This window comes from Fukomys damarensis, unplaced genomic scaffold, assembly GCF_012274545.1.
Source record: "Fukomys damarensis isolate Sample0158 unplaced genomic scaffold, DMR_v1.0_HiC HiC_scaffold_19, whole genome shotgun sequence".
NCBI classification, from domain to species: Eukaryota; Metazoa; Chordata; class Mammalia; order Rodentia; family Bathyergidae; genus Fukomys; species Fukomys damarensis.
The window spans coordinates 21,811,444-21,838,119 of record NW_022900931.1 but is presented as its reverse complement, the minus strand read 5'-3'; the positions used below and the strand labels follow the sequence as shown (position 1 = coordinate 21,838,119).

The window sequence follows — 26,676 nt, the reverse complement described above, 5'->3', positions numbered from 1 at the left end:
AGGACAGGAGAGTATTTCTTCGCTGACATTCTCTGTCTTCCATGCCTATGTTTTCCTCATGGTAGCGATACACCTGTTTTACGTCAAAATCTTCGGAAGATTTTCCTCCTCTCTTCCCTGAGATGATAACGGACAGAGCCTCTAGAGCTGGGCTGCAATATCACAGTTCATCAGTAGGTGTCACTGTCTCACAAATGATTTCCCCACTTTGAAGTTTTTGTTTTTGTTTTGTTTTTTCCTCATTTAAAGCTTGAAATTATGTGAAATAAATGTTTTATCTCATCCTGTCCATAGTTTGAATTCCCTATAAATATTCAGGTCACTTGAAGTAAAATCTAGTCACTTATAATAACGTTTTATTCAGAATTTTGTTCAGCAGTGTTCTTTTTATAGAATGAATATCCTGCTTAATTTTAGCTGCTGTAATAACCATTATTTATGTTGTTAATATTGGGCATAGACAAATACATTTGGAATCAGAAAAAATATGATTTATGTACTTTTTGTTTCCTTTTTTTTTTTTTTTGCCTTTTTTCTATCATTACAGATCTCTCTTGTTTTTGAAAAAATCTGCAGACATTCTGTGCACCCAAATTTAGTATCTTACACAGAGGCATATTTCGCAAAATTTGGAGAGAAAAGATAGGAGTTTGTTTAGCATCTGTATCTCATTATCAAACTCAAGAGCTATTTCTACAATGGGGCACGGCATTAACAATAAAATGGAAAGAAAGCAAGAGAAAATATTTAAGTATATAGCTCAGTATTTACAAACCCAGTAAATATTACTGGAAAGCAAGGTATTCTAAATATCTCACAACTGTGCATATTCTGTTTGATCCTAGGAAATAAAATGATGAGTGTTTGAGGATTGGAATAGATAGCGATCACTGAGGTTCATGTTCAGGAATACCTAGTTCATGCTTGACAATTGCTGATACTCTTTATCATGTCTTAAATATATTGTTGAAACACCTTAACAGTTTGAAAAGACAGGGATAGTATTGTACATCCTCAGCAGTCTGAAAAATAGAATATTTGATATTTGCTTTCTCTGTTGCCTGCAAAGAAGCCCTAGTGTCAGCAGGCTTAGTCTCCAAGCCCGATATAACCTCGTGTCCTGTACGACTGGTTTTAATGAACTGTTTCTACCATTGGGAAAATAGTCCCTGTTTTATTTGCTGCTATGAAATTCTCCAAACATGTGACTGTACATGTGAACACTCTGTGCAGATTAAAGCTGCAGGGCATGATTGGAGGAGACACGGACTGCCAAGACACCCAGGGCTGCTCTGCCAGCAGCAGCGTGTGATTATGTAACGCCTGCAGTGTCTGGCACCGTGCGCCGCTGGGGCCTCGTCACGTGCTGTGCAATGCCTTTGGCCCTGAAATTCAATTAGGTTGCTTTGAAGGATCCGTGAGGCTGCATAAGATAAGCTTTCCCTGCTCTATACCAGAAAGCAAATGGGTTGATTAGCTGCACATAAATGGGTAAATTGCCATTGTAATTCCAGCAACGATATTTGCATTATATATACATCATCATGCCACAGAAGAGTAGAATTCAAGCGTTATGTAACCGGATAAATAATGCAAGGGGAAGAAAGCTCAACCCTCACGACTAGAGAAAAATATTTTTTTTTATACTCAGTGGTAGATTTTTTAAATATAGATTTTGCCATTATTTGGGGGACTTTGGAAATCTGCCGGTGTTCTTCCAAGGTTAAGATCTGTGCATGAGAATAAAAAAATCGATGCAGTGGTAACTTGGTGGAGGGAAGGAACATTAGTGAGAAAGTATTTTAAATTGTGAGTTCAAGTGGCCTTTTAATATTAAGCAAATTTACTTTCTTTATGAGATTGTATCTGATCAATTTGAGGCTTTGGGCACCATCAGAAATTAACCCCGCATTGTGTGGCTGAGACTTCTCAATATCTTTTCACAAGAGGAAGCCTAGAATAGATGAAGCGGGTAGCGGTTGTGATGTAGAGAGGCAGGGACCTGAGAAAGAAGTTGGGGGTTATTATAACAGTAGAGACAGAAGGGAGTTGGGCCCCTGGGCCCCTAGTATTAGAGGTTTCCCGGCACCCTCTACCCTCATTTTCCTACACATGGAATTTAAGCTTTCAGCCACAAGCCCTGGCAAAAATTGATGTTCCTTTGAATTGTTCAGACACTGACTTGAAACCAGAGACACTGAAATGTTATTCACAGGCTTCCGTTTTGTTATATCAACAGGGATTATGTGTACAGCTCTTTTGCAATTTTACGTAATCTTAAACTGTAACAAAACCAATGCAGTCGTAGGTTTTTTTCCCCTGTTGAAAAGAGCCTTTTTCCTCTTAGCCTTTGAAAACCTTAGCACAAGAATTTGTTTAATGTAACCCCATATTCTGACATTAATGTATGTGGATATTCATAAGTGGAACTTGTTTTCTAACATAATAAACCCTAGATTTTAGCAATTACCACTTTAATAGATTATCTAAATTATGTGTGACATTTAACAGGCACATGTACTTTTCCATTCATGTCATTCTTATTGCTGTCTGCAGTAGGCTGATTATTCCACCTAACCAGAGAGAAACCGGATGTGTAAAGGTAGAAGGAACTGCACAAGGTTACGCTGCCTGGAGGTTATTGGATGGGCTTCCCAAACAGATCTCAAGTGTTTCATACCACAGTACTAATGGCCCACAAATGTTCCTCGGACTGGTGCCAGGTTGGCCCATATTTCAAGGCAGTTCTGATTAGGTGTGCGTAGAGCAAAGATCTGGGAAAGTACGGTTTTTAAATAACTTTCAGGTGATTCTGACATAAGGTAAGGGTTGGTAGCTACTTTCTGCATCATATTCTGAGCTTTAGAGATAGTCCTGCAGCACATCTACTTTATGCTGTACTTCTTTTTTTAATCTTTCTTAAATTTATTGGTACATATTAGGTGTACAACAGTTACATTCATCATTGGGATCTTGTACCTATACATGACTTATCAGGTTCATATTTCCCCCATGTCCCAGCCCTCCCTTCAGCCTCTCCACCCTCCCCTGTTAACAAAGACATTGTTTCCATGTTTTTCCTTTTCACAAATTTTTTTCTTTTCCCTTTTGCTCTTTCCCCCACACCTCCCACTTTCTCTACTCTTTTAGACTTTTCTTCCTATTACACAGTATCAATTCTACATTTTAATCCTTATTTACACTTTTACTTTTTCACACCAGAGAAACTATTTGGTACTTACACATGTGTAACTTACTAATTTCACATAAGTATGGTCTCAGTGTGCATGCTGTACTTCTGATACAAATGCATACAGTCAGCCCTCCATGTCCATGGGTTGTCCTGATTGAAAATACATGACAGAAAAATTACATCTTTACTGAACATTTTTAGGTTTTTTTCTTGTCATTATTCACTAAGAATACAGTATACCAACTATTTCAGTACTATTTATGTTGCATTAGGTATTATGAGTAACCCAGAAATAATTTGAAGTAGTTGGGAGGATCATGTAGGCAATATACAAATATTATGCCATTTTATATGAAGAACTTGATCATCTGGATTTTGGTATCCAAAATATGTGGATTTGAGGGATGTACAGCCCTTCTCTTTAGTTACCAGGGGTTGACTGTGTGTGTAGAAATACAGATAGTATTTATTTCATGTATTTAAGGAAAGACATAGTTGTTCTTTTTTGCTTCAGGTAAAACTGTAATAGAAATATATCTTGCTAGAATAGAAATAAAATATTCTTTGGCTAAAAGAGCAGTAGTATTGCATAATAGTCTAAAGGATACAGAGGGAGATGTAATTGAGTAAATGGCATCTGCTGTAAAAAGGCTAGCCTGCAGGTCTTAAATTGATGTAGCTGGTGTAACTTTGTTAATGAGTGAATTCAGAGTTGGTTTAAGGAGTTGGTGATGGAAGGGTGGCTCATTATCATCAGGGGATGTAACTTGTTCTGCTTCTTCAGAAAATAATGAAAGGAACCAGCTAACCCCTCCCCCACTGCCATAACTGACTGTCACTTTTCGTTTGTTTCTTTTCCTGCCTGCATCTTTAAAAAATGAGGGATCACTTCTGGGGCTGAGTCTCAGAGTGTCCCTTTTGCTCACCTGCCCTTCCACAGTACCTTTTTTTTTTTTTTATTTGGCAGTGATTGTCTTGTTTTGTAGCACAGATATATATTTTTCAGAGGAATGTTTGCAAAGGCCAAATTCATATTATGCACATATGTACTTCAGGACCAAAGCATCATGGCCTGGGCTTGGGAAGACCAGAAAGGACTCCACATGCATACAGTGAATCTGAAAACTTCTGACAATAATAGCATTCACCCAACTTAGCAGAATATGTGCTTTCTAGGAACATTCTCAGTTACGCAGCTGTCATTGTGCAATTACCAAATACGTGAATTAAGGCGATTAAGGGTTTTAACTTAAATTTTAGTCTTTGTATTACATGATAAATGTTTTTTTCATGTGTTGCACTTACAAAAATAGATAATAATAAAAGTTTTTTTTTTTTAATCATCTCCTGGACCTCAATCACAAATTATCAAACTTCACTGGGCAAACATTTTTAGGATGCAGGACCATTGAAAATTCACCACCCCCAAAATGTAATAAACTAAATCAAATTGAAAGTATACCTTAAAAAAGAAGCTGTTTAGGGAAGAATCTGACTTTTTAAAACTTTTTTGCTGCTCTGAGAATTGAACCCAGAGCCTTCACATTGAGCCACATCCCAAAACCTTTTTAAATATTTTATTTTGAGATAGGGTCTTGTCAATTTGCTAAATTGCCCTGGAGTTGAACTTGGCAGTCTTCTGACTCAGCCTCTCAGAGTGCTGAAAAGACTTTGGCTCTTCAGTGTAATTTCTCTTATAGGATTAATATTGCTGTACTTATGCGATATTATTCCATCCAAGAAATAACTTATTTAGGGAGTCCAAAAAGGAACATGTCATTTTCCTCCATAGACTATTTCTTCCTAATTCCCAACTTGTTCTGCTATTATTTTTTAAAGTTTTTCCAGTTTGCAGAAGATATCGACACGGTATCTACCCTCTCAAATGGTATGTGCTTTAAGAAACAAAATGAAAGATTTGCTTGATTCATCAATCACATTTGAATTAGGGGACAGTGAAAAGTGTTAACAGAAAATTTAATATAAATAATTAATAACTAGGAATCGAGGTAATGAAAATCTAGAAGAGAACACTAACATGTCACATAGATGGCAATTTTGAAAGCATCTGTCACCCCCAGGGTAAGAGCAAAGGGGAGAGACTGAAACTACTAACACTTGGGCGTCTTCAAGGAGGGGTCCTGGGTGGTAGCAATGCAGGCCTCAGGGGCTACCACAAAGGTCAGAACCAGGTGTTTCTGACAGAAGGCCTAAGTTGTTGCTATGGTCAGGGCACACCCTTTGTGGCTGGAGTGACATTTACAGAAACAGGTAGCAAGTTAGGAAGCCCACTGGAAGCAGGCAGGAAGGAACATGTCCCTTCTTCCTCCAGCCTGGTGTTCTCCCTGTGGCCATGTGCGTCCTGTATTTAGCCAGCAAAGCAGAAACGTCTGTTCTTTTCAGATGCCCATTTTTGGACTGGGTTTTTTAATTTGGGACGTCTGATTTTTTTAAGTTCTTCATGTATTCTAGATAGTAGATCTTTTTTCCTGAGGAACATCTGGTAAAAATTTTTCCCCACATTGTGGGTTGTCTCTTCATGTTGTTGGTGGTTTCTCTTGCTGTGCAGGAGCTTTTTAATAAGAAGAAATCCCACTTACTGAATTGTTTGTGCCTGTTCACAGGCAACTTGAGGATTTGCTCATGAAATCTTTTCCTATGCCAGGGTCTTCAAAAGTTCTACCTAACCTCTCTTCCAGCTGGTTTTGTGTTTCTGTTTTAATATTTAGATTTTTAATCCATTTTGATTTTAGTTTAGTGCATGTTGAGAAATATAGGTCAAGTTTTAATCTTTGGCAAATTGAAACACAATTTTTTCCAGCACCATTTATCAAAGAGGCTATCTTTCCTCCAGTGAGTGTGTTTGGCTCCTTTGTCAAAGATGAGGTGGCTGAGTGTGTTTAGACTTGTTTCTGCATCTTCTAGATTTTCCACTGGTCCTCAAGTCTATTTCTTTGCCAGTACCATGCTGTTTTTATCACAATAGCTTTGTAGTATATTCAAGTTGGGGATTGTGATACCCGCCCCCCACCTTTATTGCCTAGAATTGCTTTTGCTATTGATTTTGCTTCTTGTTCCAAATGAATTTTTGGATGGTTTTCTCAAGGTCTGTGAAGTATGCTACTGCGATTTCAATTGGGATTGCATTGAATCTGTGTAGCAGTTTTGCAAATGCTGGTGGAGCTGTGGGGAAAAAGGAACACTTCTCCACTGTTGGTGGGAGTATAGACTGGTACAACCACTGTGGAAATCAGTATGGAGATACCTCAAAGAACTAGAATTAGAGGTCCCATTTGACCCAGCTATTCCCCTGCTGGGTATCTTCCCAAATGAATTAAAAGAATCATACCACAGTGATACATCTGTACCCATGTTTATAGAGACATAGTTTAAATAGCTAAAATGTAGAAACAGCTCAATTGTCCATCAACTAGAGACTGGATAAAGAAAATGTCGGGTTTTTTTTTTTTTAATAAAATGGAGTACTCCTTCACCATAAAGAATGAGAAATTAGAGGCATTTATAGCTGAATGCATGCACATTTAAGTGATATTCTCAAGTGAAATACATAGGACACACATGTAAATACAGAATAATTTCTTTTGCGTGAGAAACTGAAAGTGTAAATAAGGACTAAAAGGTATAACAGATAATGTAAAATAGGAAGAAAAGGGCAAAGGGGAAGTGGGAGAGGTAGGGAAAGAAAGAAGGGAATGGAATTAATATGAGAAAATGGAAAAAAAAGAAACAAAAACTTTGTAAATAGGAAGGGGAAGAGGGGTTGAAAGGAGGGCAAGGGAATGGGGGAAAGAATAAGAATCAAGATGTATTATGTAAAGGTGCAGATTTCCAATGATGAATGTCATTATATTGTATACCAAAAATGTACCAATAAAATAGAATAACAACAACAACAACAAAAAAGAAAACAAATTCATGTCAAAGCCCATTTGGGTGGTGCCCACCTGTAATCTGAGACACTCAGGCAGGAGAATCACATGTTTGAGCCCAGCCTGGGCAATTTAGTGAGGTCTTGGCTCAAAAAATTAGAAATGGCTGAGCATGTCTCTCAGTAGTAGGGGGGACCCTTGGTTTGGTTCCTAAAGCTGGAAAAAAGTAAAAACTTTTGGTAGTGATTTTAATTTGTATGTACAGTTGATGAGTGCTATTTACTATGAGCTTTGCTCTTGCATTGCATTCATTATTTTTCCTCCCCCTCGTATCCCTTGTATATATCCTTTCTATCAGTACACCTTGTCGGTTGTAAGAGGTCTTTGAAGATCTGAAAGCTCTTTCCTTCTCTGCCATCACAAATACACAAAGCACTCCACAAGTACAACTGCAGGATGGATCCATAGCCTCATCTCTGACATTGCTTTTTCAGACAGCTGACATCTCTGGATGCAAATGTGAGCTGTAGCTTTTGCATTTCTTGATATCTCAACTGCAAGGAGTATGTTTTTGCCTGTAATTTGAATGGGATGCTGGACCAGCTTGTCTTTCTTGGTCCTTGTCTTCACATTCTCCTGTTTGCCCTTTCCCAGTGGCTCCTGTTGTGGGCGGCCCTTACAGATCTCTTATAGTCTGCTAATTTTGTCTATTTTTCTCTTTTGCCGAAAATGGACTTTTCAGGGTTTCTTTTGTATTTTCTTTGGTCCTTTTGTTGTTGTTGTTGTTTTCAAAAGGAGAAGCATAATGATACTCAATTTTTGATGCACATGCTAGAGCTCAGTATGTGCTTTCAAAGAATAGCATTTTAATATCAAGACTTTGATAGATTACAGACAATACAATAGTTTCAGCAGGTGCTATTCAAACATGGAAGGGGAAATAATATTGAGACTTCACCAGAAAGTCACTGCAGAAAATGAGAGGTGTTGCTTTCTTATTTCTTGCTTTTATTGTCTTCAATAAAGTGTTGGTATTAGAATTTGGTGCTAGTATTTGGATATTTCAGGAAAATTAGTTTCATTACTAAATGACATAAAACTTCTGTTTTTTTCATAGAGCTTCCTATTTTAATCTGTAAAGTTTTTTTTTGTTGTTGTTCTCTTGCTGTTATTGGAGAAAATTGGTTCAATTTAAGTAAAGTTTAATGGACTCTTTACTATTTTTGTAGGTGTTTTATTGATTTTGATAGGATGTAATGTGTTAATGAGGATGGAGATATAAATTACTTTGTATATTTGCTAAACTTTTCAGAGTTTGCAAGAATAATTTTCCATCATCTTACTTTTATTTGACGAGAAATAAAGACTGTTTTATTTAAAGGCTAGATTCTTGGTCTGTTGTTATAAACCTAGACAGCAGGAGATAATTAGATTTGCCTAAAGAATTAATCATTGTTTTAATTGATAAATTAAAATAAGAAATAACTTAATGTCATTTATTCATTACATCTTATTCCTTTGTTGGGCATTGTTAGTAACCAAATTTATAGTGGCTTTAATTAAGATTAAAGATGAAGCCTTAAAATTAATTTTCCTTTTAAAATGCAGTTCTCAGCAAAAGGGAGAAGATAAAGTGAAATCAGTGTCCTAATAGTGTAACTGTGTGTATGGAAAATGACAGTCATCAGATGATAGGAGCTGGTTATATAAGTCACCCAAGATGGCTTGATGTACTATTATTCCCAGACAGACTTGGACGTAGCACGTGCCAAAACAACAGGCAGTCAGACGAAATCATAACAATTTACTTTCCAATAATTATCATCATTCTAGCCAGGTTGGAACTTGATTGATCCAACATAGAAGAATATCTTTCTGAAAGGATTTGTTTCAAGCCGAGAAATATCATGTCTGCAGTAAATATTCATATAAATCGCTTTTTGGACTTCATTAGAGGAAACAGAAATAATCGCTTCATCGTTCATTTATTTACTCTTCCTTGTTTTCCCGTCCGCTTCCTTTTTCCTCTTTCTCTTTTAAAAAAAATTGCAATTAATTGGAAACTGTTCCACCATTACTGATTATACAAGAATTTAGGTCACATTTCTGCACTGGCTGGTAAAATAATAAAATAAAATTATGCTTCATGTTGTTCTCAGGGTATACTTGCTTAATGGAGGGATTTCTGAGTGCTTTCATAGGCTTATTAACACAGAATGCATCATTGTCAAAGGGAAATATTTTCAGAGGTTCCAGCATGAGCCGGATGAAAATGAATGAATGACAAGGTTGGTGGAAGCACAGCTGAATGCTAGAGAGCCTTTTGAGACAGTTTTGACACCTGTGTGGCCTGAAGTTGGTTGATTTTTTTCTTCTGGGTAGCTTTTCTGAGACTAGATCTATTCAGAGATTCCCATGGGGAAAGAAAAAGTAGGGATGTGTGTGGGGGGTAGAGGGAGAATATTATAATAGTGGACAAATTGGGCAGGGTACATAAGGCAGAGATGCTGAAAACTCAGACAGTTTAAGAGACCCTGGAAAGATTTTGGCACAGGTGAGATTATATTCCCAGATGACTTTTCCTGGCAGCTTCATAACTAGTGTGTGCTCTGGGTCAGCATTTCTGTGGTTGGAGGTTTTTCTAGACAAAACACCCTGGACAAGAGCCCAGGACAGGAGAAGTCTTGCCCAGGACAAGAACAGGGGTGGCCCATTCATATTGAACCGAACGCTGTATTATTCGAGGGAAATCCAGCTAACGAAACAATTACAGCTGAAAGTAGCCAGGGCTGCAGTATCATAAAAGTTCATTTCTGTTGAATAATGAACATTGCAATTTCAGTGAGAGTGCTCCTAGTCAGGCAGCTTGCCTACTGACGAGCCTCCTTCAAAGTTTGTGACCCCCAATTCCTCCCACCTTGCCCTCCTGTCTTCCTCTGCTGCTCTGCCATCCTGCCACAAGCTGCAGTGGAGACGAAGCTCCCACACGGGCCAGATCCACAGGACTTCTGATTACCTCGAATTTGCTCAGACTTTTTCACATGGACCCGCCTGTCTTGGCAGAAGACCAGAAAATGTAGTGCAGTTGAGTGCCTAGAAAAAAAGGAAAAGGATTTGGTAACCAGCTGGCCAGCCTTCAGCGCATGGCCACTTCTAGCAGAAAACTAGAGAGTTTGTCACTTATTCTCATGTTGCTAAATCCAGACTTACAGGACAAGGATAAATCTGATGGTATCTTCGACAGTAGATTTTTATAAAACTAGCCATGTTTTTCAAAGGAGGGAAAACTATGCTAATCTTTTTTTCAAAGGGTTAAAAATCTTAATATCATAGAAATAATAATAAATCTTAATTCTGATTGAATCGTGAGTTTGTAAAATGCCAAACAGAGATGACTTTCACAGCCTGTGAAATCCCATGGGTACACGTGCCCCACGCTATGCCTCGTGGTGATAACTGCAGTGTTTTACCGACGGATTCTGCTCTAAAGCCTTAGAGCTAACGATGCCTCCCCACTCTGTCCATGGAGAAGTGGAGCAAAGGGGATGAGCTGTTTCCGGCTGAGAGTTGAAGGGAGCTGAAGAGGAGATGAAGCAGAGAGGCATCCCAAGGTTGTTCCAGATGACAGAAGCTTCGGCGCACAGGATGTCGGTGCCGAGAGGGCAGATGCTGAGGAAGGGCTTGGAGGAATTCAGGAAGGAAGGAACCGAAGGAGCCTGAAGGAGGAAGTGGAAGGCAGCGATGGCGTAGGAACCAGGGCTTACTTTGCAGCTGGAGTGGGCAGCCCTTCTCCGGCCACCCTCCACGTGTTCATGGTTAGGCCTACACGTGTCCCAAATGGGCTCATGTACACGTCTGTGTGTTGTCTCTGCATGTACTGAGAGTGATCATTTTCTACTCATCACCAGCCCAATGGGATGATGAATATTTCATAGAAGAACTTTTTAAGTGGCTTTGAAAAACAAGAACCTGAACTCTATGACAAACAATCTTATTAGAAAATCATGAAAATGACAGAAGACAGATATTTGGAAGTAGAGAAAAATAGATGAGGCAGCGAGTATAATTAGACAAGAATTACTGAATGTCTACTTGGCCCTGGATGCACTGATGGACTACTTGCTGCACTCTCATGGAGTTTAGAGTTTAGTAAGACATTCAGATACCAACCAAATAGTTGAAGAGAGAGAGAGAGTAATTAATTTATATGCTTCAATTACTCAGAGGGAGAAGTCCAGAGTTCTGTAAGAGAGTGTAGGCAAAGCATGCAAGATAGAGTGACAAAGAGGTATCTAGAAAATAATTCTTTCCAAAAGAGTGACATTGAAGCTGAGATCTGAAGATTGCAGAAGAGCTGTTGATGATGGTAGCTTGTCAGGGTTTGCATCTGGAAAAGACTCCTCATATTCAGAGGCAGGGCTTTTGGAAGGTGATTGGATCACTGCGGCACTGTATCCTGCAGTGAATCAGTCCACAGCTGATAGTTCTGGTAGGAGGTGGAGCTTGTTTGGGGCAGAGGCACGTCTCTGGGACATGACCTACAAGAGTTTATCTCTCCCCCAGGCTCCTCCTCTCTGCTTGCTAGCTGCTGTGATGTGGGCAGATGTCCTTCACCAGACCATGTCACCGTTCCACCATGTTGTTTTCCATGTTGGCTCTGGCCAACTACGAACTGAAACTTCTGTGAATTGAGAACCCAAAAAAACTCTGCCCCTTTTACCTGTGAAAGTCTGGTATTGTGTCTTAGCAATGAGAAAATGACCGAGACACCGCTTTTCCCTTACAATGGGGCTGATGCTGCTGGAGATCCTTCCTTTGAAAGAGGACTGCAGAAGCCAAAAAGAACCGCAGGGAAAGGACTGGCAAGAAATCAGGTGAGCAGAGACTGAGAAAACAGGGAGACATCGGTGGAATCAAGATGATGATGATAAGAAGCTGCAGAGCAGAGTTGGCCACAGCATAGAAAACTTGGTTAGTTCAGAGTTCTATTTAATACAAGTATTTTTCTAGCTTGAGTTCTTCTTGTGGTCTTTTACCACCAGCTCCTGCCTTCAACACTTCTAATGAACATATTCCAAGTTCTTCAAACTTTGTGTATTTTATGTTAAAACAAACAGACACTTCAAAAATTTTGGGAACAGTAGTTGACTTGCTGCTAAACTAGGTGTTGGCTTGCTATGAGCATCAGATGAAATTATATTCATGAAGTTGTTCTGCTACATAATGTAATACTAGTTTAATTTTATTAAGATATAGTGATTCATTTGCCACATTATTTTGTGTCCTTTCTCTTAGTTATGCTGGTCCTCCTATAATGCCTAGATTAAGTGGGCCAAAGAATACAGCTGCATTTCTGTGTCTGCTGATATCTTTGGAGTTTTGGGACTTGATTGCCTAATGGAAGTTATTTGGGAACATGGAAAAAGCTGATCCTTACTCTTTCTTATTCTTCCTTTTCTAATCTATGAAACATGTCAGTTAAACAGGCGTGTGCTCAGGTTTTCTCAGCAAAGTAACATGGGAAATATCTTCTTTTCTTAAAGAAGCTACATGTGTTCGACTCATGCTTTGTCTAATTCTGAAATGGTTAGCAAATAACACCACGGCTTTTATGCTACATCTGGAAGTTATGTAGTCATATTTCATGGGAAGAGCAAAAGGCTGGTGGGTTGAGTAGGCTGGCTGTAATTACAGTGTACATCTATGTGGAAAGCCCAACATATTAGTATGCAGTGGCTAGATTAATTAAACTCGGCTGCAACAATCATTGTAGTTGGTTTCTATAAAAGCAAAATATCTTTAAACTCTCAAGGTTTGCTGTGAATCTATGGAGAGACATATTTTGAATATCTCTTCTAATATGAATTCCGAAGGAATTTAAGAACTTAAAAATCCGCCCCTCTCCTTCAAAACTTTATCTACTTATCAGTAAAATGAACTCAGACATTTTTCTTTAGGAAGATGATTTTTTTTTTTAATATTGAAACGTATTTTTCAGAAGTATAATTCCTATGAAGTTGTTTATAATTTTGAGTCCTTGCACCTCAAGCTGTGTGAGGTCTCCATGGAAACTGTCTAGCCTATATTTGGTGCATTGGGCCGCCTTCCCACACAGGTCAAGACACAAACAGTCCCAGAGACGAGCTCAATTTATTGTGCCTTAAACATTAGGCAGTTTCAACAAGAAATTGGCTCCTAATTGACACATACAGTCTCATATTTAATTAGCAGTTTGAGCCTTGCTACATTTCACTAACAGATGTAACATTCAAAACATGTGCCATTATAATGCATCTGTCGCACAGATGTGTTTCAGTGCAGGGACTTGTGTCAAATAGCAGCTGGGCTCCTTAACAAAAATTTGGACAGAACTGACATTATTTCCTTTGAGAGATGTAGTTTAAGATCATCAAAGGAGTGATTTTTTTCCTTCACCAACCTAATGGGTTTATTTTCTATTTCTAAAACAGCCTTATTAAAGTATTCGTATATCATAAAATTCACTGAAATTCATAAAATTCTGCTAAAATGACAATTCAGAGGTGGTTAGTGTGTTTCTAGATTTGCAACAAACAGCAGTGTCTAAATGGAAAGCTATTTTCAGCATCCTAAAGAACTCCATACCCACTAAAAGTTACTCCTCATTCCATCCTCGGCCCCTGGCAACTGCTGATCTACTTGCTGTCTCCAAATTTTCCTCTTCTGGACATTTTCTATAAATGGAATTATATAGTAGATATAATGTCTATACAACCATACATATATGGCTTTTTACTTGGCATAGTGTGTTTGAGGCATCTCCATATTGTGGCATACTTAGTATCTCACACCCCTTTATTGACAACTGACATCCCATTGTGTGCTTACAGTGCGTTTTTTTTACCCTCTCATTATTTGGTGAGCATTTGGTTATTTCTACTTTATAACTATTATGAATAAAGCGGCTATGACCATACACATTGAAGCTTTTGTGTGGACATGTTTTTTTTTCTCCTGGACACATACTTAAGAGTCTTCAAAGTAGGAAGGCCCATCCGTAGTCCCATCTGTAGTGTATGAGGGGCCCAGTCTCTCCACATCCTCACCAATGTGTGCCTGTTTTATTTTTGCCATCCTGGTGGATGTGAAATACTACTTGGGGAGTTGATTTGTAAGGAAGAGACATAATTAATGGCTCAAGCTTCATAAATTTGCCAAATACATCTCTTCTATTTATTTACTTGTTCATGGCTGTGGTGTACAAGGTAAATGTATCTCTAATTTCTACCAGTATTGTCATTTTCTTTCAAATTTGAATGCAAGCTCAGCTCAATGCAAGGAAATGTGGCATCCAAAGTATAAGGTGGTGATGCGCTGGGCTGTCATGTCAAAGTGTGGCGTGAAAAAAGGAAAGTGCTGAAAAGGAACAATCTCATTAACAAAGGTTAAACCCTCAAGTTTCCAATTTGGTTCCCTTGTACTTTATACCAGCTACAAAAGGAGTATAAAAGCGATGACACAGGCTGTGAAGCTTAATGTTAAAATGCTACATTAAAAGGCATATGTATTTTTTCTTTCAGTATATTCCACCAATTCTAATGTACCATCAACTCTTAAAATACGCCATAATTTTACTTACGTTCTCTAGGAAGAAAAAGAATGTTGCCGGTTAACCTATGATACACCACTGACTTTAAGGCGACCTGTAATTCAGCAATGTTAAGATGTTGAGGAAAAAAAAGTTTACATCATGAATACCTGGTGCGGTACAATCAGTGAAATTAAACAGCAAAGGAAGTGTACTTGCTCACTTGTTCTTTAGAGCCAAGAGAACTCAGCCATCTGTGTTTAGCAAGCCCAGGGAAGAAAGCAGTAATACTTTGTTGACTTCAAAAATACTTTTTACAATACATGCATTACTTTCTATGTTTGTATATTATGCATACATATATATGTACTGTAAAGAGAAAAAGAGAATGATAGTCATTGATTCACTCTTTCCCAATTTGGGAGCATTGTGAACTTGTAGTTCACTGAAATAATTCACTTTCTTCTGTTCAGTTTGCTAATTCAAAACAACCGGCTTACCTTGAGTCAAATTAAAGATTTTAAGTTTTCTTCTCAACCAGAGAGCGTTTTTTCTTCTTCTTTTTTTTTTTCCAGGAGGTGCTAATTTCAACAGGTGATTTATAAATCTGTGAAAATCTGTTTATCATGCAGATGCTAGCAATGCTGTTCTAGCAAGCTGCCGGGCTTCTACTTCTAAGTGTGCTTTGCTTGTTATTAAAAATAGTTTTGCTTTCTTAGTTACCTGGATTCGGTTACCATTCTAGACATATTAAGGTAGCAAAATGTCTGCCACGGTAGATGTCACCGGGAGTCAAAACGATCTTCAAAATAATGTTTAAAAGACAATAATAAGCATCATCAGAGACTTTTTGAAAAAGATCATTTCTAAGGTGGGAATTTGGCACTTGGTCCTTTTAACTAGCTTTGGCATCTTTAGATTTGTTTGAACTGAGACTTCATTTGCTTTGGGTAATAATTTTATTGGTGCTTTAAAATGTTAATGAACACTTAACGAATTTTTAATTTTCATAACTTCTAAATCATTGCCTCATTTTTTTGGCTGTGAAGTTCTTTGAAAATTACAGTTCACATATAGAACACAATTAGGAGATCAAGAGAGTACATAACTGTATTAGCACAGGCAAGCTACATGGTCTCGTGGGCAAATTGATGTAATAAATGATCAGAATTAGATATATATAATTTTAATATAATAAACACAAAGAAGTGAAATATTTTATTTCATGAGAAAAATGAAGTAGCATAAAATTATCTTTAATTTTATCTTTTTGTAAATTATATCACACCCCAACATTTTTAAAGGAACTTAATAAATTTGTACCACTTCAAGCTGACATAGTCATGTAATACGTAGAATTAGGTTACTGAGATAGGTCTTTGGATGATGCATAATGTCAAGACTGTCTCTTTGTTTTTCAGTAAGATATGAAAATCCTGTTTCAATTTACATTCTGTAGCAAGAGTAGAAGTAAGCCTGCAATCACGAGTATGCTGTCTTTCATTAGACTAACTCTGCAATTATTAATATTTTACCTTCCAAACTTTCCCAATGAACTATCACTGTATGATCATAACTTTAGAAGTATATCATATGTATTTCTTACATTTTAATGTGAAAAATAAATATGAGGAGAAAAAATAACTCTTTCTCATGGTGCATGGAATATTGCTTTCCTTCCAGCATGACTTTAGACCAGCTAAACTGTGGTCTAAACTGTGTGCTGAAGAATTCTGCTCTGGATATGTACACACTAGGAAGAGTGAAACCTAACAAGATGTGTAGGTGTTATTTTTACAAAGTGGTAACATACCAATCGAATTGGGTTCGAAGTAACATCTACAAAATGAATGCTTTTAAAATTTGTTTTCTCTTAAAAATGACTAGGATGCCAGAACTGGGTATTACTTCCTCAGCTAAAAGCACGCCCATCTTTGTGATGCCAGGCATTGCAATGTCCTATATAAATTATCAGTTGTGCGAATCTTCTCCCAATTGAAACTTGTTTTCCTCTCATTGCTGAATAAAATATTGCAGCCACTATTTATTTAGTACTCATGGCTTAAAACAGAGGTATGTTTTCTAATCCTTAAATAGCCCTGCATTGAGAATATACTATCCAGAGATGGGAAACGAAGTCACAGGACAGTTAAATAAAATTCTTGAGATCACGAATCCAGTGAGTGTTGGAGCCAAATTACATCGGTCTCTAAAATATATCATTTCTACTAATGTACACAGTCTTTCAGTGCAGGGAGCTTTCGTCAGTTAAACTTACGTATTAGACAGTGTATATGGATTCTCGTATCTTAAGACTGCCCTTTGAAGTTAAACTATGTAGAATCCTTCTTCGTTTCATAGAATCCAGGAATAGCCCTCCTGTTAGATGAAATTCTAAATTTTTTAATTTAGCTTCCTTTTTCTTTATTGGCTGATAAATAATACAAGTGCTGGTTTTCTCCCTTCTGAAAATAGTTTCTTGTTAGTATTTTTTTTTGTTTTAAATTTTTTGTCAGTATATGTTTGTGATACACAATGAAAATATTCATTTTCGGATATTAGTACATGTAATGCATCTTGGTCCTTTTTACTTCCTCTTCCCATCTGGTCTCCCTCCCTCCCTGGATCCCCTTCTCATCTCCACAACGTCTGTCTCCCTGTTTCCTGTCATCTTCATTTTATTTTGCTCTTTAAATTATTTATACTTTGGGTTTCTCGTAGAAGAGAAATCATGTGATATTTAACCTTCTGTATCTGATTTATTGCGTTATGGACTCAAAGTGCTCCATTTTCTTTAAAAAATGACTCAAATTTATCTTTCTTTATGGATGAGTACTACCGCACTCTGTATATGTACCACACTTCCTTTCTAGGAAAAGGATGAGGTTTTTCACACTCTGTGCATGCGTGTGTGTGTGTGTGTGTGTGTGTGCGTGAGTGCATGCATCTATAGATCACAGTTTGGAGCTAAGGGACAGTCTGGTGTTGAGGCCGCAGGATGCTGTATTCCATAGACACAGGAAGGTGAGGACAGGCAGAATATTGCCTATCTTACCGCCTTTTTGTATCATCCCTCACCTCTTGTACCTTCTTCCAAAGCTGTACCTGTGTATCTATCTTAACGACATGGCAGCGAAGATATAGCAGGAGTCACACAGATCCATGTGAAACTGTAACAGCAGCCAAGGGCAGAACTCTATAAGAGCAGGCTAAATCTGATTTTTCTCACTGTCAGAGAGGACCCCTCTTCCACCAGCATTCATGTTACTGTTCAAGTCAAGGGCAATTCTCTCACTTCTCCCCACCCCCTACCTCTTCTCCTTTGCCTTCTCTTCTCTGGCATCTGCCTGCCATAAGCTGAGTGCGTTGTCAAACTTACCATGTCATCCCTTAGCAAAACAGCCTCTGTAGAAGGCTTGAAGTTCCATTTCCCAGCCTTTGGTGTGTGTTTGTATTGGGACCGTTGATTCCGTTTTTTTCAGCAATAAATAGAACTCCAGTAAGTTTCTGTACTATGAACCATGGCATTATGGGCTTAACTTTAGTGGTTCTGTGTCAGTGCCAGCTGAGTGTAATTTTATGAGATAGTGATTTATGATGTGTAAATTCAGTAGTTTTTCTTCAATAAGGAAATGATATCTAAAGCTTGTTGGCACATTTTGTGCTTGCTTACTCTCCTTTCAATGTTTTGCCTTCCTGTTGGAAAGACCAGATGAATATTGCTTATTCAGAAACTAAACAATTACAAACTGAAATCCATTCTCCAGTGTTGTTGGTGAGGGGTTGAATAAGTCCTCAACTTCTGAGTTTAAGCAGATCCTGCATTTAAAATGGTTGAGGTGGAAGAGTTTGCTGAGTTGGGTGACAGACATTATCCTTCTTGGAATTCAAATATCGAGAGGCTTTTATTATGCCACAAAGAAAATAAATACAGTTTCCTTTAGTCCTTATCATTTGTGAGGTACCGAATCATCCCCTAACAAAGCCTTCTCAGCAACCCTGATCATCTTAAGGATGGACTATTTCATAAATCTGGATTGCTGAAGGTACTCTTGTATCCAGCATCACCAGTTGCTTAAATGCTAGTACTTACCATTTAAAGTCTTAAATTTCACAAATAGAATCAAATAGTTTGGTGAGGGTTATTTACATAAAAAAGTGTCATAGTTTCTATTGTACATATTTTAAATTCTATTAACATATGTACAGAACTGCTTTTTGTACCCCCTTTTGTAATTCTTGACACATGGTAGAAATGCAACAGATGTCTTTATAATTAATAAAAACAAGGGAGAAATGTGGAAAGAGACTGTCATTATGGTATATGAATAATTGGTCCTAAACTTTTCCAGTCTTTGATTTTCATGAGGGCCTCTACTAGCATTGTTGAGGTATTCAAATGTCTTTCAGGATTATAATGATTTGTCATTATGGTGATGAAAAGGATCTTGTGGATATATGTAACAACTACAGTTGAAATTTGTGTTTCTCGTCTTAAGAAAGCTGGGCAAAATTAACAGGGAAAGAAATTGGCATCTGCTATTCAGACTCAAAGATCAAGATATTCAAACCATTAGACAACTAGCTTATAAGAGATTCACCACATTTCCTCAAAGGAGTTCCCTAAAGAGGTGGTTGACTATAATGACGGGCCAAAATTCCATTAGGATACAGTTACAATAATTTACTTGAAATGAAAAATGTATTCTGCTCTCCCCATCCCAGGGAATTCAAATGAAGAAAAATATCTCATCAGACATACTGATATTAAAAGATTATAGAAACATCAGTTATGCCACTACTGAGTTTAATGTTCAAGTGAGGCTGTAGGGACAAACTAATCAATACTTTTTAAGGAAAAGTACCATATCAAACATCTTTAGTTTATAATTTTTATGCCTTTTGAATTTCCCACTGAGGGCTAAGTTTTCTAGGATGCTGATTGTGGTATCATTTTTATAATGTCTTGATTTTATTGTCCATAATGGAAAAGAGATTAGTAGTATATTTTTTCCAAAGGGATGGCAACAAATGTGGAATCAATATTTCAAATATCATGCTCTTGAACTCTTGGATATCTTAAAGCTATTAACCTCTGTTAAAACATTGTTGAGCTTTCTCAAGAATAAAAGAAAATATTTAGCCCTTTTTCAGATTAAAACATTTTTATTATCCTTTGTATCCATGAAAGGCAATGATTTGAGTTGCTTAAATTTTGATACACTGTACTTTAACAGGAAGTGACCAGGAACAAAGCAATCCTCCCAGATTCACAAACTGTCAGCAAGACTTCTCTGGCTACAAAAGATGTCTTTTTATGGAGATATTTTGTTGTAATTTCAGAAAGTAGTTGTTAATTATCTTGGCTACATGACATTGAGCACGTCTGGGTTGTGTTCACAGGAAAACATTGGCTAAAAGCTGTGTCTTGTGGCCTGGAATTGACTGGGACATTGAAAAGGCTTTGTAGGATGTCCTTGCTATTTGGGCTAATTCAACAGAGACACCTTCCATGGTAGACACAGTCAGGAATTCATTTTGGATCTGCAGAACCAGTACAGAAGTAAAACTTCTCCTTTGTGGTGGAAATCTTTTCAGTGTGACTTAATATGCTGTTAGTTATTCCCCAAATTTCTGCCATGACAATTATTAACAACCATGGCAGCAGAATTTCTGGCAAGGATTCTATAGTTACTTTATTTGAGCTAAAGTAATTTGGGTAAATGACTCATATCTAAGCATCCGTGATGTAATTCATCAAAGATAGGGCCACCAAGAGTGTCCCACAGAGAACAGTGACACAGGACTTGCCTCATTTGTCAAGTCAGAACCTGATAAATGACAGCAGAAGTCAGTTATGCTGAACTCGTCATGTCACAGTATTGAAGTTTTCTATTCTTTTTGTTTTTTGAGACAGAGTCTTGCTATATAGTTTGAATTCACTATGTAGATTAGGTGGGCCTCGAACTTGTGGCTGTCTTCCATGCCACCATGCCTGGGTGAAGTTTTCCATTCTTAAAGAGGATGACTAAGACATAACAAAATATTTTTCCTGTCCATACCTATTCTTCATTCACTTTTTGCACCACAATTTGTCTTATCTGAAAACTGAGTCAAGGTAGAATTTTCTTCTCTTTCATTGGAGTCATAAGGTGCGCTTTATATGGTGAAATATATACATGCTTTGGGTTGGCTTTGCCAAATTAGCTCACAAATATGTAATTTCTGGAGCTGATTAGTAGTGTAAAATTAGATATATCAGGCAGTTTATTATTTATTATTTTTGCTATTTTCTTAGTTTATTGAAAGTTTCATTTTCTTTGGGAAGGTTAAGTATAAAATGAGAAGATGTGGGCAAATCACAAAGTTGTAAGCTATTCTATATCTAGATAATATTAATACTAGCAGGGAAAGCATCAACTATACACAACTTACATAGCGCTTGGTATGTGCTGGAAACTCTTCCAAATATTTTATGTAATTTCAACTGTTCAACCATAAACCCTATAAAGTAGGTACTGAAGTTACTTCATTTGACAGGTGAGATGAGACCCACAGTGATGAGGTAATGTGCGTGAGACCTCTCAGTCAGTAGTGTGGAGGGGATTTGAACTTGGGCAGTGTGGTTCCTGAGTCCAGAACAGAGTTATAGGGCCTCCTCCCTTTTCCGTGATAGTCCACATACTATGCACTCAAAAAATATTCTAATTAGGCTGAAATTGGATAGAAGTGTTATCCACGTGACTTTGATGTTTAGCAGTCTGATAAACACTTGTAACATTATTTCATCTGCCTGAAGAAAAATTTTAAATATTGTTAAGTATGATGATTATTTTAGTTTAGTGTGACATAATTCTACTCTTATTATTGGTTTTAAACAGTTTGTTTTTCTGGCAATATAAAGGATATTTTTTTCAACAAATGGAAAAATGCACATTCTTTTTTTTACACAACATGGTGTTTTTCTGGGTCGGGTACTCAGCGTAGCGTGATTAAAAGGCCTGAGTCAAAGATTCTTGCAGAGATATCTGGCCCCCACTCGGGACAGGCTCTCTTCCACACCCTGACACAGATAGGTGCGACTTCAAGAGAAGAAACCTGGATGTTCACGTCTGCCTGCTTCGTCCATTATAGGTGCCCTGGCTGTAGCTTGCAGGTTGGGGGAGTGGTCTGTGGCAATGAGAGCCACCGTTACTCCTGCAAACTGAACTGTCCTTCGAGAAAGTCAGTGCTTCAGTTCACAGGAATTCACATTTTCCTCCCTAAGTTATAACATCAGCCTGGTAGTTTACAGGTCTAAAAATTCTTTCATGTCCATCTCCTTTGCTATAATGCGATATACAGTGAAAACCCACTTGGCGCCAAAGCACAGGTTCCTTTGGGAACCAACCAGCACCTTAAGTCAGCTGAAGCTAGTTCAGCTGAAAGGACTTTCCCTTAGAGAAAGAAATGACTATTTTCATTTCTCTTGTCTGCTCTAGGTGCCCTACTTAGATTTTATAAGGGATAGTAGAATTACCTTCAGTGGTAGAATAAGTTGTAATATTTTCACTATTTCTCCCAAGACCATTATCGCCTTTACTTCCTATACCCCTATTTGAAATGGTCTTAAAGGAAGAAAATGTGAAATAAGAAGCAATGAGAAAATCTACACTCTAAGAATTAAAGTGACAGTAAGTAAAAGTCACTATAGAGATAAGCAACTGTAGACATTGAGGGTCTATTATTAAAATTTTTGGCACGACGACATTTAGAAGGTATTTGTTGCTCCCTGACCATGCATAAGACAGATCTGTTGCGAGGTTGTGTGTTAGCAGAGGACACATACCACGTGAACCCTCCTCAAAGTCTACTTCTTCCTCTTCTGTGCTTCCCCAGGCCTCAGCATATGTCTCTGTGACTGGCCTCATCTCATTGTAAACTCTGAGGGATGGATTATATCTTGGGCTCTTAGGATAATGCTCAACACCATAGGTACTTAATGAATATTTGTAGAGTGGAAAGAGCAAATGAGTCCTGTCCTTGAATGAAATGAAAGAAGAACATTTCAGACAGAGTGTGATGTGAGCAGAGAAAGACTTCGACAACTTTGGTCGAGACATGAACATATAATTCAATTTGGTTAAAATAGAAAAATCTGAAAACACTCGGATGCAATAGTTGATAAGGAAGGATTTCAGAAGTCACTTTCAAGATGGGGAGAGGGGTCGTAGATGCTTCCTTAAGTTTGGAGCCTAAGTGACTGGAGGGATTATAATCTCACTAAAATTAACTAAAGCTGAGGGAAAAACGCATTTAAGAGGGAAGGAGCATTCCATTCTGAAACATAGAGTTTGAGGTGCCAGTAGAACCTCTAGACAGAGATAAGGAAATCTGAGTGGAAAAGGGATGAGAAGTTTAGGATGGCAAGATCAGGGCTGGAGGGAACACAGTTGGCAGTCAGATCTAGGAAGTGATTGTGCAGTGAAGGATTAGAGGAAAACTGCAGATGGCGGAGGAAAGATGGGAAAGGAGCACAGCAAAACAACTGAGACCTTCGGAATTTGAGAAAGGGTATGGGAAGCAGGGACTAGGGAGGAGTGATGGGAACCATGGGTCACAGAACCGGGGAGGGGACTTGGGGAATGAATGGTGCCAGGAAGTGGCCTGGAGTTTGCATGGAAGAATCCAGATGAAGTCTTGCTCAACCACCTGTTGGCTGTTCGTTCTACAGCCAGTTACATACACTCTTGGGCCAGTTTCCATATCTGCAAAATGGGCATAGCAACTCGCAGTTCTGTTAATTTGAGCAGGGTAAACAACTATTCTTCAAAGAGTACTTTTAAGTCATTCTTTTTAGCTTATTAATAACTGGGAAAAGGGAAGATTCGGCACTCTCATCCGTGCTTCTTACATAAATGCAAGCAACTACATTGCAAAATGCATTATTTGGAAAATATCCTGTAATCAGTACAAGGTTGAAGACTTGGGAATTTTTAATTACAGGTTTTGTAAAGTAATAATCTCTTTTGCTCATTGCCTTCTGAATAAAGGTTCTTGGAGTTTGAATGTAATTTCCTCTGTATTACCAAGCTAATGTTTTGAGTACCTTTAGTATACCCAGAAAGTTTTCAACTCATTTAACCTCCTCTGTCAAGACTTTGCTTTTTGATTCTTAGGGTGTTCTTCATTTTTTGTTTTCTTTAGGCACTACTGATATTCTTACCAACCCTAGTACTTCCAGCTTTTATGACATTTGTGTTTTTTCTAGTACATTCAATTGAAAATACTATATTTAATTTTTTTTTATTTCTGAAAGAGGGAAACATTTCTTTTGAGCATTGTCCTTGCTTTGTGGTCTAATCATTTTCTTTATTAGTCTGTGTTTGTAGTACAGAACGTCTGCTTCCTTGTTGGGAATTGTCACATGTACACAACACCTTGTATTTCCCTTTTCCACCCTCTTTCCATATCCCCATCCGTCTCTTGATCCTTCCCAAAAAGGAAACTTATCTTTAAAGCCACTTTATTGAGATATGAATGCTATACAAAAAGTGGTATATATTTAATGTGTACGACCTGTTGAATTTGGAGATGAGGATTATGCTCTGTGCTATGAATACCTTTATTGCTTCCAGAAATAATGCTAAGTGAAATAGTTCAGAGATACAAAGATAACTACAACATAGTTCCTCCTATATAAGAAACCCAAAATATAAATACTTCAAAGAGCAAAATGCAGAGCAATGATAGGAAACGGGGAGGTGGATTTTGTGGAGATAGAAAGGGGACCTGGGGATGGGAGGAGAAGGAAGGGTGGAGGGGAGGGAAGGAGATGCAAACATGACCCAGCTGTGATATGTATGTGTACCAGTTCCCCAAGGTGAGTATAACTGTTATGTATCGCAAAGACATCAACAATTTAAAAATGAAAAAGAATATTATTTGGTATAGAATTATATTTTCCATGTGTCAGCATCACCCATAAAATGCATAGTACGTGGCATTTCAATGCTCTGACACTTTTGACCTGCAGGGTGCTAGAAAAAGATAGAACAACTAACACCGTTCTCGTTCTTGTCAGGGTAGCACATTAAGAAAAATACTCCTGAACCGATACTTTAAAGGTGACTATGGAGTTGGTATGAATGGACACCTGTCGGGAACCTACTCTAAATCTGCACAAGGGGGCGGTAAGGCTGCTCTTTCCCCTTGTTTTAAGGTCTCATTACATTTCTTTTAGCTGGTATTATTCTAGTATTTTACTAAATGAATATTATAAAATACTTATTGAAGAAGCATTATTATAAACTTTTGTACAGTTTGGCATTTACTAAACAACAGATGCGAACATTGTAATTGATTTTTACCTGTAACTTAGGAAAAGAAAAGTTAAACTAAATGATAGCATTTTGGTGCATAAATTAAGGACAAAATGTAAAGCTAGTTTTCTTTGTCTAAAATGTTTTCTTAAGAAAAATCTTTTACAGGTGTTAGATGTTTAATAACAATTTCACTTGTGCCAGTCTTTAATATTTTGTTCATCAGGTTCTCTCGTTATATTTAACTTTGTAGGAAATAAATATCTCAATGAGCATTTTACGGGTTAAGAATTAGAAAATACTGTGTACCACTCATGTCTGTCACGGAGGCTTATTTACCTATTTTTCCTAATCCCAGGAAGCTTTTCTGTGCAAGATTCAGATAAGATGGGGATATCGCTGTCTGACATCCAGTGTCTGCTGGATAAGGAGGGGGCTTCGGAGCTTGTCATCGATGTCATAGTGAACACCAAAAATGACAGGATATTTTCAGAAGGCATTTTACTCGGCATTGCCTTGCTTGAAGGAGGAAACACACAAACACAGGTGCCTCACATTTCTCATTTGTGTTTCTTATCTACTTGTCCTAGAAACCAAGGGAAAGGAATGTTTTTTTTTCTCCTACCCTTTCATTGCTGTTGCAAAAAAGGAAGATCCGTAGGTCACATTTTCTTTATACATTTGTTCGATTTGCTGTGGAGATCACAGCCCTTCTTAGATGAAACCATAGATCAGAGAATCTTTACAAGCACCCTTCTGGCTCTTGTCCAGGAGTTGCCTTCCAGTGAGTGGTTAAGCTGGCCTGCACACGGGGCTCCGCATCGCTTCCAGAAAGTGCACATTTCTCTTTGAGGCTCCTGCCAGGTTTCCCTTAGGTACCTCCACACCCAACTGCACCGTGCTGGGGAGCTCCCGAGAGCTGGGAATTGATCCCAGAGATAAGCAACTCCTCAGGCCCTTCTGCTTGGTAACCCAATCTTTCCAGCTTTGCCTAGGTCACTGAAGGGAACCTATGATTACAACTAATTAGAAATTCTAAAACTTAGCGGCCCGCTCATAGCAAGCAGAAGCCACAACTAATTCAAAACTGAGATATTTTACTTTAACCAATCACCAGATATATTGAAAAACAGGAGCATCTCTGCAACACATCTAATCACTGTGGCTTTGGGAAAAAAGGCTTTGGAAACTGCAAATGGCACAGTGACAAACACAACACAAAACAAAACAGAAGAATAACTTCCAAACAACAACATTTCTTAGTTGAAAATCCCCATAGTCCTAGAGCTGCAGCTCACATTCCTCTGAGGACAAGGGTGGAGGGATGTGCATGGGTGTTCTTAGAAATGTCTTGTCGTCTACCAGACCCTCAGCTGGGGCTTTCTAAAGAAATTGTGGAGGCAACTACAGAACATCAGCTGTAGGCTTACTCAGAGGGAGGGAGGGAAGGATTTCTTAACGTCTCTAGGAGAAATCCTTAGGGTTATGCGCTTTGCAGATTCCCGTGTTTACATCACGGAAGGTCATCAGGAGGGTCACTCTTCATCCTCCCACACAGTTGGGCTTACTTATGTCCACATACTGCAGGCGAATAAGCCAGGTCCAGTCAGAAACAGCATGCTCCACTTTAAAATTCTTGGCAAAATAAATAAATAAATGAGTTCTTGGTAAGTTGTTCCTCAGGTCCCTTCAGAGCCACAAAAAAAAAAAAAAAAAAAAAAAAAA

General features: G+C 38.0%; 1 protein-coding gene across 4 annotated transcripts in view; it reads left to right on the top strand.

The window, feature by feature from the left end:
* Itpr2 (inositol 1,4,5-trisphosphate receptor type 2) overlaps positions 1-26,676 on the top strand; it is a 416,582-nt gene that overhangs the window by 245,846 nt on the left and 144,060 nt on the right. For all 4 annotated transcript variants that reach the window (XR_004518150.1, XR_004518151.1, XM_010615034.2 and 1 more), the window contains 2 exons: positions 24,714-24,822; positions 25,310-25,497. Coding sequence is in view for 2 of the 4 variants with exons in the window: in XM_010615034.2 (XP_010613336.1) it covers positions 24,714-24,822; positions 25,310-25,497 (297 nt within the window). In the remaining 2 variants the exon portion in view is untranslated. The remainder of the gene's footprint in view (positions 1-24,713; positions 24,823-25,309; positions 25,498-26,676) is intronic.